Genomic DNA, 16,468 nt, shown 5'->3' with positions numbered 1-16,468 from the left:
GGCATGGCCCCTTGAATAACGTTACCGATCGCGTGTGCCCTTGCAGAGGTGACGATGATCCCCACGTACGACACCGATACACTAGGCTACTGGGTCGCCGACAACGAAGAGGCTCTGGCAGCTCACCACATCGACCTCTCGCCATCGGCGTCGAGATGCACGATCAATCTCCAAGACCACGAGACCAGCTGTAGCGCCTATCGACTGGAGTTCTAGGTCTTCGCGGTCTGTCCAGCGATCATGGTTGAGTTCAATAAGCCGCGCGAGTTCAGGCCTAACTCCGACGACTCGAAATGAGAGATGAGATATACATAAATATGCAGAATATATAATACGATATATTCCTTATTCACACGACACACTACTCGGGCCGATACAATCGTCATAATTCCGCGCCAGCTCGATTCTCGGCTCTTTAGGGTAATATATATTATTGAAAGAAGAAAAGACAAAGCAAAACAAACATGAAAATTGTACTACACGCTAAACGCATTATCCAAAACTCCCGTCCTCGTGATGAATTTTTTCGAGAGAGAGTCTGTCGTACTCATATACCGACGAACTGATACACTGAACCGTCACGTAATTTACGATGAGTCGATAAACAAGCCGCCCTTGAACATTTTCATTTGCTAATCTACTTATTATACATGTATATTTCTAGCCAACTTGTCCGAGTGCTCTTTAGCTGACTCATTTTTTCGGCGCTTTTATATAATACGTGACTTGTTAAATATTAGCAAAATGAACCTTATACGAGCGCGAGAGCTAGAAAGAGGGGATAGGGTATTAAAAAAAATAAATTGAAAAATCGCGGAACCCACGGGAAGGCGACGAGAGACACACACACGCGCGAGCGCGAGTGATAATAGCGAATCTGGCATCCGGGACGAGTATATGTCTATATGCGCATGATGATCGTGATGTGTCCTCGGCAGGGCTGGAGATATGATGCACCAAAGTGACCTCAAAGTCGAACTTGTTCGATATACAGAACGCGTGATTCACATCGGAGATGAGAGAGAGAGAGAGAGAGAGAGAGAGAGAGAGAGAGAGAGAGAGAGAGAGAGAGAGAGAGAGAGAGAGAGAGAGAGAGAGACGAGAAGAAATAGTTATATTTACCTATAATATAACGTTGTTTAATCCCGGATGCCAATTAACTTTATTGTCACGCCTGCTATATGACTGACTGTATTAAGAGAAAGAGAAGAGAAAGAAAATTATAATCGATGCGCATCGCGTCTGTTCCCGTGATTTCCTTGCACAAAGACTCCTAGACGATATTCCGTCTTCCTTGGCATACATGTCGATGCAGCAGCCGGCATAGTGCACAATGAACATTCCCTATAACGTATATTTGCGATGAAGCTTAGCGAACTCTTAATCTACTTGATGCTCGTACGTTATACACACCCGTCGGATGCAACGGCAATTTTTGAACCATTTATCTAACAAAAAGTTTTAAAAAAAAATACAAACCAAGCCAAGTATAGCTGTCCACATGTCGGTTCGCAAGCTGCTCGACGCGTCTACATGATTATCGCTTATAAACGACACTGAGAATATATTATGCTTAGATACAATCGCCAATGTTTTGATTTATAGATGAAGGGAGCGATGAGAAAAGTTAAATAAACTTCGATTAATGGGTTAAAGAGCCAATGCTAAGACGTAAAAAACCCTATGTGAGAAACAGTGTTTGCGCATACGCCCCGTCTCATTATATATGATATTATAGTTTCTCGGCGTATACGCATCGAGTGTCTTTTCCTATAAAATTACTACCAGCTAATTACGATTATTAAAATGAAATAATAATAATAATGTCTTGTGACCATAAATGTCTATGCGTAAAGAAATTCACCCACACACAAACACACACACACACACACACACAATTTCGCATGACCTAATCATGAGAATAAAATGTTGACAGTGTAGAAATCTTTCGACCAGGTTTTCCCAGAAGGAATTCGACCATCCGATGAATCTCTTTTGGGCGAAATCGTATCGGAAATTAATCGTGATTCGTCTTATAACTTTAGAGGGAAGTGCGTATAACTTTATCTATGTCGTAAACCCCCGATGTTCTAGAGTTGCGAAAAAAAAAAAAAAAATAATACAATTGCTGTCGTGTGTGACAAAAATAAAAAAATATTGATATGCACGTCACTGTCACGTACTCTATACCCCGAACTAAAAAAAGACTCAATTAAAGAAGGACAAAAAAAGCATAAAAAAAAGAATCACAAAAAAAAGATATTATGTAATAACGTGATAGACGATCGTAATCAGTGAAGTAGGACACGTGTTGCTGCGAACCAATGAAATACTTTAATTATTCAAACCGAACCATCCATCCAGGCGATACAAAACCAAAATGTCCACATATGTTTGGGGAGTAATAAGCGCGAAAACGAATGTCGGAAGACATGACCGAGAGTCGACCTATATATTATATAGTCACCGGCCACAACCGCTCCCACACAGATGATCCATAACTTCAAAGTCGTAGCGTTAATTTGTAGAACACGTTGGTGAAAAACGAAAAAAAAAACAAAGCGATATGCAAAGCAAGGCAAAGCGAGCGATTAAACTTTTATACTTGAAACGCGTTTGTCAATGATGATTCCGCGGTTTGAAAAAAAAAACTGCTTGTGCGGTGCAGAAGGAGAGAGAGAGAGAGAGAGAGAGAGAGAGAGAGAGAGAGAGAGAGAGAGAGAGAGAGGAGTGCGAGAGATAAGGGCGACGAAGATTTAGCATGTACCGATGACGATAATGACAAGTGAGAGAGAAAGAGGGACGATAATGATGATGATAATGATGATAATGATGATAATGAGGAAAAAGGCGACAGTAGCTATGCGAGTGACCTGTTAAAATCAAAAATGAAGCAAACCATCGATAAGCTCATCGACGTTTTCAGGCTATCGGGTTTTCGTTTGAATTTTCATTATTCTATTCGATTCGTTACATGCGTTTCAATGTTTAACGTTATGAATATTATTATTATAATTATTAAAAAAGAAAAAATGTATAAGTGAAAGTCTCCGAAGATATATTAGTCGACGCGATAGCGAAGGATCGATCATCTTTCGATGCTATACACGTGTCCATATTATGTAATTCGAGTCTTTTGCGAATATATCCCGGCAAGACACGGTCGTTGCTCGTTCGCCCGGATAAGCCGAGCGCAGCTTTGCTTTTCCGGTTATCGCTTGTTATATAAACCTAATACGTGTACGCTTTACATATATTACATATTATACTTATATTGCGCGCGCGCGCTGATGATGATGGACCCTAGAGATTTTAAAGTGATGAAAAAAAAAAATAATAATAATTAAAAAAAATAACGTCGAAGCGAGGAGAGATGGAGGGAGAGAGGAGGGAGGGACGCCTGGTGCCCGAGCGTATATTAGTGCGCTGGACGCGCCTCATTTAATAGTCTAACAAAAGTGCGATTTTTACAATAGGGAACGTTTACGGTGTGTGATGATGATGATGACGATATGAGAGTATGGGAGGGAGAGGGGAGGGGGGAGACAAACGGAGAATTGTGATTATAAGCGAAGTCAGGCTCGCGAGAGAGTTTGATCTCGTTCAAGTTATATAGGGAAGACCCAAGCTTAACAGTTATTGGTGCCGGACGTTGCCACTTTGCCGCGAGCACACGTTTGCAGTCGGACACACACACACACACACACACACACACAATACAGATTAAATTCCGTGAGATTATATTTGAGTAAAGTTCGTTTTTCTATTTTGACGATTATTATGTAGTCATAGCAATACGTGTACATTGCGATACATATATACTCATGTGAAGTCGGAGTATTATATCTCTATTATTTTTTTAATTATGTATATTATACCGTATATGATATATGTACATTGTATAACCGCGCGCGGTGGCGAGGTATATAAGGGACCAATAACTGGGAGGCTTATCCTAGGTAAGTTTTTTACCGCCTATTTTTCAGCTGGCCTTAGGGAAACCCGTACGCAAGTATACCGCATTATTTAAATTATTTTCTGTCCGTTTTCTCTCTCGACTACATGATATAATACATGTATAATAATACATGCATACGTAAAAATGAATAAATACGCGCATACGTACGATTCATTTGTTAGATATAATATTATGACTCACGTGTAAAGAGAGATTTATTATTACGATTAATTTGTTCTCGTATGATTGTTGCTTAAAGAAAGAGAGCTGGATAAGGACATAAAATGCCTGCATTTTCGCGCGAGTTATGTTTTTCGAATTCAAAGAATAAGCATATATAGCGATTTTCTATATACGAGAAAGATACATAAGTATACTTATTATATTACCGCGAGAGAGCGCGAATTGTTTACGATTTATGATTGGTGTCATCATGATCATCATCGTTCTCCTTAATTCGCGATAGAGAGAGAGAGAGAGAGAGAGAGAGAGAGAGAGAGAGAGAGAGAGAGAGAGAGAGAGAGAGAGAGAGAGAGAGAGAGAGAGAGAGAGAGAGAGAGAAAACCAAGCTTTTTATAACGTGCATTATATTGCAAAACAAAAAAAATGTGTATGAGATGGGAGAGTGTATAAGCGAGTGCGAAAGAGACTGAGAGAATGAAAGCGTAAGCGCAAGCGAGAAAGGAAATTGATAAGGTCGACGTGATAGACGAAGCATGTAACTGTGTATTTCTGTATTATTTATATTAACGAGTAATAATTGACCAGCTATTTAGGTAGGGTGATGTGGAATAACCGAGAACAAAAACAAGAGTAATAACAATGAGACACCCCCTTTTTTGTTTGCCGGCGAAAACGAGGAGGAACAAAAAAAAAGAGAGAGAGAAATAACGAAAAGAAAAAGAGAGCTGAGAGCATGATTAACAATAAACCAATTGAGTACCAATGAAATTATAACGCGGAGAGGAATATTTAATTATACAAAAAAATATATATGACGAAAGCGGGAGGAGAGAAGCAGGAGCGAGCTTTGATAAAAAAAAAAACAATTAATAAATATATGATAATGCAATCGATGAAGGAGATGTGTGACGGAATCCGATGAAAGTCAAAATTTCTTACTTGGAGTATGAGAAAGAGAGAAATGAAATGGTGAACACCCGCACTGCAACCCCGAATATCGCGATGCACCGACCGGGGATATGGGAACGAATTGTACTATACAAGAGCTTCGAGTCTACGCACGCGCTCTTACGCTTGAGTATAATTAAATATATGCGAGATACGTAAGCGATGATACGATGATTGATGAAAAAAAAAAAACATAATGATAATAAATCGACGATTCAAAAAACGCGGGCTAATAAAGCGTCATAATTCGATTTCGCATGTAGTGGCTGTTGCTTGATAAAAACAAATCCAAACAAACGCTTCTTGAACTCTTGTATGAGCTATTGATTTTCGAGAATCTTCGAGAGGTGAGAGAGAACGCTTATATTGTTGCGTGGCGTAGATATATTATATATATTACACACTCTTATTGTTTACCGACTTTCCGTTGTTCAGTAGGGGGCGAAGCCCTCCGCGAGAGAGACGTTTCGAAAATGCTCGAGATTCTAGTCAGGAAAAAACAGAAAGAAAACCCTCATACGCGCGATGTTTTCCTAATATCATTATTAAAGTTCTATCACACATGAAAGATAAAGTCATCTAGTCATTCGAATTTCTAAAGGAAACGATTATATTCTTGTTATATTATCGCTGTAGGAGTTATTACTTATTGCTTAAATATGAGAAGAGAAAAAAATAAATAAATAAATGAAAATATAAATGGAGGTAAAAAATGCCAAATTCTCACCATCTTCGGTTCTCATTCCTCGAAGCGCACCGTCGCATCGCGTTTTCGAGTAACGAATTAAAACTTACTGTGGAGTGTTCATGGTGCTATATGATTATTATAATAGAAATAATAATGTTATGCTATATGATAAAATTAATAATATAATAAATATAAACTATACCTAATCGAGCGTCTTTCTTTCAACCGTCCCTCATTATCCACTTCCTTTTGTTCCATGTAATATATTATGTGTGAACTTGTTTGAATAGAATTTTAGTTGTCTTAGGTTGGAAAAATAGAAATGCACTAATTAAAATGTTTAAGTTTAAAATGTACATGTATTATGCGTGTAAGATGCGACGGTACGATGTCCGACGCGAGGCCGCTCTTTTTCCGTACAAATAATAATTGCATTTTGCAATTATTAATCGCGACCTTCTTTTGTTTTTGTGCGAGTGGAGAAGAAAGGAACATCAACGAGGAGACAGAGAGGATTCCGGGAAAGAGTGTCGCGGGCGCAAAGTGTAGCTCTGCTGCGACAGAGCAACGAAATCTTGTCCGTGTGTGTGTGTGTGTGAGAGAGAGAGATGGAATAGTTGAGTGTGGAAGATAGAGACTGAGCGCGGTGAAATTAATTGTAACTGACGACCGAAATAAGGAAAGAGAGTTAACTGTATCTGAATCTACTCATTTTCCGACATTCCCGAATATCCCGGTTCGGGTTGATCTAGCGGTCCCCCCTCTGAGATTCAGGCCGGGATCCGGAGGATTATAAATTATAGTGACGCGGATAAGGGGCCGTATAACGAAAGGGAAAATTTGCTTGCGGATTTTGCCACGTCACAAAGATATAACATGTGGACTATAACTAACAACTCGTAATAGCTGCATTGGTTCATAATAATAATCACACAGCACATCTCGGTACAACTTGTTTAAACAAAATTTCTTTATAATCTCTACATTGCAACATTCAGCACTACAAACTATCTATATATCGTTCGTTGTAGTCATCAGTGCGAGCAGTTCAAGGAACAATGAGTAAAGCACGAAGATAAAGATAATAGTAATAAAACGCATGTATTATGTATATTCGTATTGAAGTAGAAATACTGAGTAACGTATATTATATCGATAAAACACACTCGATTTAAAGTAAATATTCTCATGGAAAATGAATAAACTTTGCGTGCGGCATACCATAACCGCATCTCGACGAGCACATCTCGCGCTATAAATGATAAAAGTTCTCATATTACAGCCACTATTACAGAAAAACAGTCTTTTCAATCGTCGAAGCGCATCACACACTTTTCAGAATCTCATGTCGTCGGGCATCTTGACGAAGTAAGCGACCTTGTCCTCGGCGACCCTGTAGTTGTGGATCCACCTCGAGCCCTTCCTCAGGCTCTTGTCGATGCCGTCCTTCCAGACACCCGCTGGAAGGTACACCTCGCGTTGTCGACTTCCGGAGTGGAGTATGGGTGCGACGATCAGCTCGTCGCCCACCGAAAACTCGTCGACCACCAGATGGCAGGCCTGATCCATGGGGTCCAACATCCATAGAGGCCTGATGATTGGCAAGCCTGTGTCCAGGGTGACGTTCGCGTATTTCTTCAGTAGGGGAGTCACGGTTTTCTGTCGTAGGGTCGTGAGACTCTTGGCGATCTCTAGGACCTGGTCGTCGGAGTACTTGCTCGGGAGGTGGGTGAAGCGAATCACCGGGAGGAATGTCGAGAGCTGCAGCCATCTGGAAGTAAGGATGATTTATTTTTTCCTTGTGAGCTTTTTATCGATTATGTCAATATTTGAGTTATGAATTATTCAACCTGAGTCACATGATGCACAGACGTTATATCGTTTTGAAAAATAAAAGACTCACCTAATGTAAAGCTCCTTCTCCGGCAGAGTAACCTCGTAGTCGTTGTCCGGATTGTTGTCGGACATCGGCAGAGCGACATCACCACCCACAGCACCAGGCATGATGAACGGATACCCAATGATCCCGTAACTCAGCACCGTTGGGATCACAGTTTTGATGGCCTTCCATGACGAAGGGAACGGCGGTAACGACACGAACACTGGAGCCCTGGGCCGGGCAATAGCACTGGACACTCCGATGACCGGTACCGAACCCAGGATCGAGTTCACAAACAGGCTCTTGTAGTGGTCCGGGTTGGTCAGAGGTTGTTCGCACTTGTAGTAGTGCGGCATATCCTGAGCAGTTCCCAGGTCCAGGTAGAACGAGTCTACTTGGTACTTCTCCTTCAGATCTTCCAGCTTGCTCTGGATCCAAGGTAGAGTCTTGTTGTTGGTAATGTCCAGTACTCCAGCGCTGTTGACCTTGTGATACCTCGTGAGGGCTGGTATCCTGGGGTCGCTACCGCGTTCGGAGATGAGGAGCCTATTGCTGACGGCGTCCTTGAAGTTCTCGGACTCGGTGGAGATGAACGGCTGGACGGTGAAGACGATGCGGAAGCCACGTCGATGGATCACGTCGATAGTGTCTTTCATCGACTTGAAGCGTGTCTCGTCCAGCACGAAGTCACCCGAACTCGGCTGCCATTCCTCGCTCAGCAGTACGTGTCCCTGTCGAAGGAAACCCAGGGCTATGACATCCTCTGTGTAGTTGTAGATGTCAGCTTCGTTGGTCGGCGATATCTGCCAGACCGGTTCGGTCAACAGCGAGTGAACAGCCTGGAGTTCGTCTGGCTTCAAACCGTCCCAGAGAAACTTCTCGGCCATCGACGAGTGCAGGTTCTTCATGTTGTCCGTCGAGCAGATCGAGTAGTTCAATTGGGGATACGGCGTAAGGTGGTTGATGAAGGCAAACGCGTCGTGCTTGGCCATCAGGCACAGCTCCTTTTTCTGGGTCACATTGAAGTTGATGGACACGTAGAGCGGCGTCTCTGGGTCAACGGTGATCGTCGCCCCCTTCGAATTCAGAAAGTACCGCTTCAGAACGTTCCCGAACGGATGCTTCCTGATATCTCCGGTGATGAAAGGACTGGGCTCTAGTCTTCCCTGCTCCAGAGGATACGCCATGTTCTGGATCTGACCCGCACCGTACCAGTGACCCCTTTTGGCCGACCAATCGAAGCAGTCCTGCGGGTTGACCCCGGGACTCAAGGCTTGCCAGGTCACGTGGTAGCAGTTCATGTTGTCGCGTTTCGTGTGGCCCAGATAGAGTCGCGAATGCTGTAACCATTCCAGGCAAACCTTGTCCTGACGCTGATGCTGCGGCAGGCAATTGAAGACACCTGTGTCCGGAGGAATGCCGACTCCGAGGCGCGCCGCTATTATCTCCACGCCCATGTTGTTGTAGACGTGCATGACCCTCTCGTTCTTGTTGAACCTATCGTATTTTATCATTGCTGTACAAAGTTCTTCAGTTTCGAAGTTTCGAGGAATAAATTCGAGTCACCTAAATTTGTCGAAGTAGGCTCGCTGCAGAACATGCTGCGTGTAGTAGACGTGGGCGAATCCGACGAGGAATACGACGCAGAGAAAGAGAAAGCCGACGAAGCCTCGTAGCCTGATAAACAAACGAAAATTTGCATAACTGGCTGCTTCCACACGCATAACGTATTTCTGTTCTAAATTCCTCCAACAACACGCTGTACGCACAGACGCTTGTAAGAGAATCGATCTTCCTCCAAACACCCGATCGCAGCGATTATGGAAAGTTTTGAGAGATAAAAAAAGCTGAATCAAAAGCGTGAACCACATAATACCTGTAATCAGCATTCTGTCGTTTCTTGCTGCTCCTCAGCGCGGCGGGTATAGTCCACTGGAGTTTCTCCTTGAGCAAACTGCTGATGCTGTTGACACTGGTGATGGTCGAGTTGGTGCTCTGCGCGTTCGGGTAATCCATGTGGTCGTTGGTGAGCTTCCTCGAGATCGTCGGCGATGGAACGTTGCTTCCCGCCTGTCGCTGCGACGACTGTAGCGGTATCCTACAAGAAAAAAGGTTCCCTCTCTCAATACTCGCACTTTTACTACAGATTATATTCGAGTCTCCGCAGCAATACTAGGTGGTAACCTCTGCACGTCGTCCAGTACTGCCATGACAAACGCTTTTTTCTTTTTCGCGAGAAACCGGTGCTAACGAACCAAGTGCCGAGAGTGACGCGCGTCTCCCGACTATACAGTACGCACATACACACACACACACACACACTCGGCAGTGGGAAAGCAAACTCTCGCGCGCGGCTCTTATCATTGTGTCCACCGAGGAATCGTTCCTCCAACTGCGCTAAAGAACGAGCGAGTATCGGTAAAATTTACTCCATATTTATTACCTCTGCAGCGACATGGCACTGCCCACGTCGTATCTCGGGATCATCGTTGCGCGTTGATGCAATTACACCGATGCACCAGCTTCTTAACGACCTTCAGACAATCGCCATCGAGCGAGTCAGTGTCGCGACGTAATGAGAGCCATTCACTGGAGAACAGCTGAGATGTGTACGAACCGACTTGGTTCGTAAATAAGCCGAGACTAAGCGTATTGGAATGAAATCACGCATATACGAGAAGGGAAAAAAGAGAGCTCAGAGTTCGGCGATAATTTAAGTTTCCGATAGTGCCGCGTTTCTGATAGTCGGCTTTTTTCTCACTCTCATGATCGCGTTTATACTTATAGACGTAAACAAGAAGAATTATAAAAGTTAGAGATTACGCATACTTGGATGACTCCTCGTCGTTCTCCTCATCTTCGGTCTCCGAGCCCAAAGTGCTGCCGTTCAGAGTCGAGCCGCTGTTGCTGAAGGTCGCACTGCTGTCGCTCTCGCGTCGCGAGTACTTGGACGAGACGCCCTGAAATGAGAGATTTATCACCAGCTATTATTATAAATGTCACATTCTACCACAGACCCAATCGGAATAAGCGGAGGTTTCCACAATTCCTGGATTATACGTCGTCGCGATGCTACACATTACACCGATATCGAGTTACGTAACCGCGATGCTCGTCGCGTGTAGAAATCCGGTTTTCACGGTCTCTGGTCGATTTTATTTTTGTACGGCAACGATGAATCCAACATCTTATAAACGTACCTCGGTTATCGAGTGCAGTCGCGGGCAGTGTCTGGAAAGCGCTCGTTCCAGTGAATATATCGAGCTGTATCTGTGATCTTTTTCATCGCGTTCGTCGGCCATGTGCGATAAACCTATATTTATGCACTTCAGCTCTCCGAGTCGTAAATAAAGCGCGACTGCGACGGCTCGATAAGTCTCGCGTATACGCGTGAATTCGTATCGATGGGGTCAGTACATACTGTATATATATAGTTGGAATGTAAACACGATTGAAATTTCGTCGTCTGCTAATCGACGTTGGTTTATCGTTTCGCGAACAAATGTGTAGTTGTCAAAAAATTTGTTTTACCTTCTCGTTGCCGATTCGAAGCTCGTCCATGTCATCGAGCTTGGTTGGCATAGATAAACTGAGTCTGCGATTTCTGCCGACTGGACGATTTTCTCGAGACGACTTTTCGATGCTGTCCTTCTTTGCCGCTGCGTTTACCGAAGCATTTATCGGAAAATCATCGCTCGCTACCTCGGCTGCTTTATTGATCTTGGCTGAAAGAAGAACTAACGCGTGCTTAGCACTTCTTTAAGTGAATTTCTTTAAGATTTTAAAAAAATGTGGCCAACTCAAAAATTGAGATTGCGCTCGATTTATCGTTACAAAAGCAAAGTGAAAAAAAAAACAACGATAGCTCATGATTCAGTGTGTACATATACATAATTCAATTATCTCCTTATCAAAAGTTTGCTCTACCAAACATTCCATTATAAAAAGCTAGACACGACTAGGTATAACCATAATAATGTCCGCACATATTTATCGAGCACACACAATTGAACTTCAACACCTCGCAGATATAACGCGCAGAGCTCAAACAAGAGATAACAAAAGTTATACCGCCTGCGCCTACGGATCAAAGAATATTCCACCGATCGCTCGTACAGCGCTTGTGTGCATAAAATCCCGATTATCCAGCGCAGTCGTTTGTTTCTTTAACCTACAAGTTCCTCCTCCTCTCGCGCACAATGAAGCCGTACAACGCGTCGGCGATTATTTGATCAAGAGAAGATAACGAAATGTGCGACTGTACCGGCGATAATCCGGAGCCGGATTCGGCTATCCAAACAGAAGCCTGCAACGATAAACCAGAGGATTTACGGCCACCGTTTACTGTACTCCGGCTCGAAGTTAGCAGAAGCGCGCTGAATCTCGTCTCATCGTCGTCAGCGAGAGTAATAATCATCGTTTGGCCGGATTAAAACTGGTTTTCGTTTATCTCTAAAAACGAGCGGTTTTGCAGACGTGCGACGATGAAGTAGAGAAGAGCACTACAACTTTCAGCGATGAGAAAGCCACCTGCGATTGTACCAGCGAGGAATCAAGCTGCACCGAGTCGAAATCGAGCCTCGAGTCCGAAAGCTCGGACGAGTTGGAGCGAACTCTGGCGATTGTAAAGCCGGAAGCTTTGATCTTCCGAGAGGAAATAGAGAACGCGATAATCGACGCCGGCTTTCAGATCTGCCAAACGAGATGGTTAAAACTGACCCCTGAACAAGTCTCCGACTTCTATCTCGACAAGTTCAAGGACGAGTGCTTCGCTCGACTCGTGGCTTACATGAGTTCCGGGCCGATTCTGGTCCACTCGATCGGCAAGATCAACGCAGTCCAGGAATGGCGAGCTTTGATCGGTCCGAAAAAGGTCACGGATGCGAGACTCTACGCACCTGACACTATCCGCGGCAGATTCGGCAGATTAGGCGACGACATGATCAACGCGGTCCACGGCAGTAAAGATCGTCGCTCGGCCGAGAGGGAAATCCGGTTCTTTTTTCCCGATCGTAAGCGTACCAGTCTGTCCTATCAATCATAGGAAATAAACTCGTTTCGTTTTTACGTAGAAACACCGGAGCAGCTGCCGACGGAAGACTCGGCGGAAGACTACCTGTGGAGGCGCGTCAATCCCATTCTGAACGAGGCTCTCGTTAAGGTATTAATTAGCCAATGTCTTCGACAAGCATAAAACGCGTTTCCAAATTATCGTATAATTAAACGCAGTGCTTCGAGGCCAAACCCGACGACCCGGTCACCTGGCTGGGAAACTGGCTGCTCGACAACAACAGTCCCACGTATCTGTGAGTTGATGTAAAGATGCATAGCTTGTCGATGGTATAAAAAGTAGGCAGTGAGCTGAGAGTACGAATTTCTACTTGTTTAGCTTACGTTATAAATCCAACCTGTATGATTGATGCTTATCGGCTTGCGGAGCTTGCGCTGGATCACCGGTCCCGGATTGTAATTGTATCTGCGAGGAAAAAACACCGGATAAAGATTCTACAAAACAATTTGAAAACAGTAGAAATGCATTATATATGCTCGTCGTATAATTGATTATACCTCGACCTGACTAAATCCTCGACGAGCGACTTCTCGTTGCGGCTCTTCTCGTCTTCGGCGAAAAAGACAGCGGCAGTATCGACGACATCCTCTCCCGGACTGATGCTCTTTTCAACGTCGTTTCTTCGGCTCACTCGCTGCTGCTGCTGCTGCTGCTGCTCCCCGTCTTTGGGCCGAGAGGGCTTAATTGGAACATCCGCAGGAGCGAGTTGCTCCGGCCTGCTATCATCCGCCGGAGACGCGCTGCTGGCTCTGTGTATATGCGCGCGTGTGTGTGTTTGAGCGCCGATTCATCAAGTATCATTTGTCTCCAGTTCTGCCGCCGCTTTCTTTTTTTTTTGACGCTATACCCGAGCGTTATATTTCGGATCCCATTGGATAATCCGCGTCGTGATGTAATCCCGCGAAACGAGCAAAAAGTATATAAATCGTGTACAGCGTTCGGGACTCGTCAGACGCGTCGCATTTGCATAAGTGGCAATAAACGCGCTCCAAAATGCTCTGCCATCGGTGTAACGCGCAATACGATACACCCGCTATGCACTGCTCGGAGTAGCAACATAAGGCGTGTGCGCTATACCGATCACATGAGCGCCGCGAGATGCTGCACGCAGGTATATATCTATATCTATATATATAGCGTACGTAATAGCTCACCTGAACGAAGCCGGTGAGGTCGGGCTGACGGCGGGTTTGTACCAGGGCCAGGGCGTCCTGGGCGTCGGCGGAGAGACGGATATGAGAGGCGGGGACGGGCTGGTGCTGGTGGTACCGATCTCGAGGTTGTCGATGGAGACGCCGCGACGAGTCGCCAAACCGATCGGGTCGACACTGGCGACTTTGACGTCCCACGGATCGACTATGGAGAGCAGCACTTTCTGCGCGCGTATATAGACAGATATAAGTGCGTGTAAGTGTTTGCGTGTGTGCGCGGGTCGTTAAGCTCGTTATACGATGGGCGGCATGTGAGCTATAGTGTGGGATATAGATATGCGCTGGTGGTGGAGGAGCAACCGGTGATGCAGATCTGCGTGGAGAGGCTGCGGATGTTTGGGAGAGAGATTGATAGCCGCGAGCTGTTTTGGGCTGCGGAGATAGAGATATGTAGTAGTGCGTATGGCAAATTTTACGGAATGCGAGAGCGATGTTTATTATGTACGAACTTATAGTTATAGAAGGCATAATTTGTGCGATAACTTTCATAAATTGGCTTATGAGTTAACTTGAACATTTTTCATTGTTCAAGCCTGCAGTTCGCAGCATAAATTAATTAATCGAGTGGCATGATTTCGATGCATAACCCTTACTCGTCATCTCGCGCTGTATATCCGTTACAAACCATATTCCAATCATCAATTAACGCGCCGACACTGTGTCACCGCTCGAGAGAATCTCTATACAGGTCGCCGATCCGATTTACGACTCGCTTTCAACGAACACTAATTCGACATGATTACCCATTTTTTTTTTGTTTTTTTTTTCGCTCATTATACAAACCACTGACAGCGAGCTGTCGCACCGTCATCTTACATAATCCCCACCATCCTCAACGATCCATTTACGCCTCGGCGCGTCGCGAGCGAAGCTCCAACCGATTTTTCGTCAAAAAAAAGCTCGTTTCTTGACGTAAATCATCATCTTATTTTCCAGCCTCGTAACCACACGCGACACAGGTCGCACAATACCGAGAATCAATCCGCACGTCCGGTATTGTCTCGAATGTCAGGATTATCTTTGTTTTCGATTGCGCCGATCGAGAGACACGTATACTTATATACACGCGTGCAAGAAACGAGATAATGCGCGCAAGCTCTCGCGTACACATTACACTGACGTAACTCAAAGATGAGAAAAAACCGCAACGTCTATCCGCATTGCTTTACGTAAAATTCCCTGCACTACATTATAAGATCGCTGTAATTGCTCCCGATGTTTATATGCAAATTCGACGCCGACAAAAAGCGCGCAGTGTTTAGGCGAGCGCGCGTCACGGGAATTCGAAGACTGATGGCACACACGTGCGATGTATATAGTATAATAAATAATAATATATATATAGTGTAATAAAAATCTCTCGGAGTGGCGGATTGTTGTGCAAAATATCGATTTCTTGCGCCGACTGTTCTGGAATTATTACTTCGTGATGCACGAAAGCACAGATCGGAGGAATATAGAGACAATGACGCTATCGCGAGGCTGTATAGAACGATAGACGATAAACAAGTACATTACACGAGCGCGCGATAAGGCGGTTCATAGAAGAAAAGTAGATGTACAATAAAAAGCAATCCCCGATCGCGATTAGAAATATAAGAATAAAATATCCACGCGCGACGTACCTTCTTCCCCGACTTCCTCTTCCTCTGCGTCCTGTCCATGTCCGAGGAGTGTTCAGTGCGAGGTAAAATCGCGCACTAAATCATACACAGCAGGTGAGCAGCCGTTCGGTACCGAACTGATGACTAACTATACTCTCGGGGCATATCGTCCGGCACTTAGCTCGAGCTCGATATCTCCTTAGCGTCTACACACTGCGCTGCTCTCGGCTTCTTCTTATACCCCTTTGCCTTACGGCCATCAGGTGTATAATGTGCATCGCCGGCGTCGCCTGCACCGATCGTTGCTTATAGTGTCTCTCTGTTTGCCGATCTCCTCTGGATTACGTTGGCACAAGAGCTGCGCCGACAAACGATTCGTGTTTGCGTGTACCGATTTTAATCGGGTTATATACCATATGCATAACGACGATCTTATACTTGGGCGGCGAAAATTCATGCGTGTACGAACTACGTCATTCCGTGTGGACACAAGCACTTATAGTCCCGAATCTCTACCGATCTCCCGCGCACAAACGAACCTCGAGGCCTTGAGCTTTGTTTAACGAGAAGAACCGCACATCTTCGCAAAGTTCTATGCAAGCTCGACGAGGCTCGAAAGAAAGAAAGCACAAGCAAGCGCGAGAGCTTCCGCAAACAAAAAAAAAAAAAAAAAAAAAAAATATGATTAATCACACTCGAGAGCCTGAACTCGTGACTCTGTATTCAGAGCGTATTATATATCGGGCCGTCTTTAATTGCATGCGCGAGAGCGCACGAAGTGGCGAGCGGCATCAAACCGCGATACTGATAAAGCTCTCGACGAGAGCCGCGTTCGACAGATAATACGCAATCCGTTTTGCCTCGCGCATCAGAGGATGAGCTGTACGGAGTAAATAGTTGACAGTCGCATTTGTTTTGTCAGCTCC

At 44.6% G+C, this 16,468-nt stretch overlaps 3 protein-coding genes across 10 annotated transcripts in view; 2 read left to right on the top strand and 1 right to left on the bottom strand.

Moving 5' to 3' along the window:
- Positions 1-5,983, top strand: part of LOC100123515 (microtubule-associated protein futsch) — a 31,827-nt gene extending 25,844 nt beyond the window's left edge. For all 3 annotated transcript variants that reach the window (XM_008217839.4, XM_032596060.1, XM_032596059.1), the window contains one exon: positions 47-5,983. In XM_008217839.4, coding sequence (XP_008216061.1) covers positions 47-216 — 170 coding nt within the window. In that variant the 3' untranslated portion in view covers positions 217-5,983. The remainder of the gene's footprint in view (positions 1-46) is intronic.
- A 125-nt stretch (positions 5,984-6,108) lies between these two features.
- On the bottom strand, positions 6,109-16,348 carry LOC100123503 (myogenesis-regulating glycosidase). Of its 6 annotated transcripts, none has more exons than XM_032596062.1 (10): positions 15,564-15,752; positions 13,882-14,102; positions 13,225-13,476; positions 13,051-13,132; positions 11,188-11,381; positions 10,486-10,616; positions 9,533-9,754; positions 9,223-9,333; positions 7,681-9,153; positions 6,109-7,548 (listed from the first exon to the last, which is right to left on the bottom strand). In XM_032596062.1, exons 5-10 carry the CDS (start codon positions 11,236-11,238, stop codon positions 7,113-7,115), a joined length of 2,424 nt encoding a protein of 807 aa, XP_032451953.1. In that variant the 5' UTR covers positions 11,239-11,381; positions 13,051-13,132; positions 13,225-13,476; positions 13,882-14,102; positions 15,564-15,752; the 3' UTR covers positions 6,109-7,112. The 6 variants fall into 6 exon arrangements, with proteins under 6 accessions (XP_032451953.1, XP_032451952.1, XP_016845617.1 ...); XM_031920977.2 differs by having other exon boundaries at positions 6,718-7,548; positions 13,065-13,132; positions 15,564-16,348; XM_031920976.2 differs by having other exon boundaries at positions 6,718-7,548; positions 11,188-11,393; positions 13,065-13,132; positions 15,564-16,343.
- Positions 11,381-13,180, top strand: LOC103317812 (nucleoside diphosphate kinase homolog 5-like). Its single transcript, XM_008217262.4, has 5 exons — positions 11,381-12,062; positions 12,131-12,668; positions 12,729-12,817; positions 12,886-12,962; positions 13,046-13,180. The coding sequence occupies exons 1-5, from the start codon at positions 11,907-11,909 to the stop codon at positions 13,074-13,076; spliced, it is 891 nt and encodes a 296-aa protein (XP_008215484.1). The 5' UTR covers positions 11,381-11,906; the 3' UTR covers positions 13,077-13,180.
- Positions 16,349-16,468: the final 120 nt, after the last annotated feature.

This window comes from Nasonia vitripennis, chromosome 1 (assembly GCF_009193385.2).
Source record: "Nasonia vitripennis strain AsymCx chromosome 1, Nvit_psr_1.1, whole genome shotgun sequence".
NCBI classification, from domain to species: domain Eukaryota; kingdom Metazoa; phylum Arthropoda; class Insecta; order Hymenoptera; family Pteromalidae; genus Nasonia; species Nasonia vitripennis.
Note: the sequence above shows the minus strand (reverse complement) of the source record. Positions and strands in the feature narration are given on the sequence as shown.

What these genes read in the sequence shown, in the direction of transcription:
- LOC100123503 (XM_031920976.2), bottom strand. Translation starts at nt 15,602, where the DNA reads ATGGACAGGACGCAGAGGAAGAGGAAGTCGGGGAAGAAG. An exon ending in ACCTCACCGGCTTCGTTCAG is followed by an intron (nt 13,477 to 13,881) that starts GTGAGCTATTAC and finishes GCATATACACAG; the next exon opens with AGCCAGCAGCGCGTCTCCGG. An exon ending in GAGGATTTAGTCAGGTCGAG is followed by an intron (nt 13,133 to 13,224) that starts GTATAATCAATT and finishes TTTTCCTCGCAG; the next exon opens with ATACAATTACAATCCGGGAC.
- LOC103317812 (XM_008217262.4), top strand. Translation starts at nt 11,907, where the DNA reads ATGTGCGACTGTACCGGCGATAATCCGGAGCCGGATTCGGCTATCCAA. An exon ending in TCTCATCGTCGTCAGCGAGA is followed by an intron (nt 12,063 to 12,130) that starts GTAATAATCATC and finishes GCGGTTTTGCAG; the next exon opens with ACGTGCGACGATGAAGTAGA. An exon ending in CCGGTTCTTTTTTCCCGATC is followed by an intron (nt 12,669 to 12,728) that starts GTAAGCGTACCA and finishes GTTTTTACGTAG; the next exon opens with AAACACCGGAGCAGCTGCCG.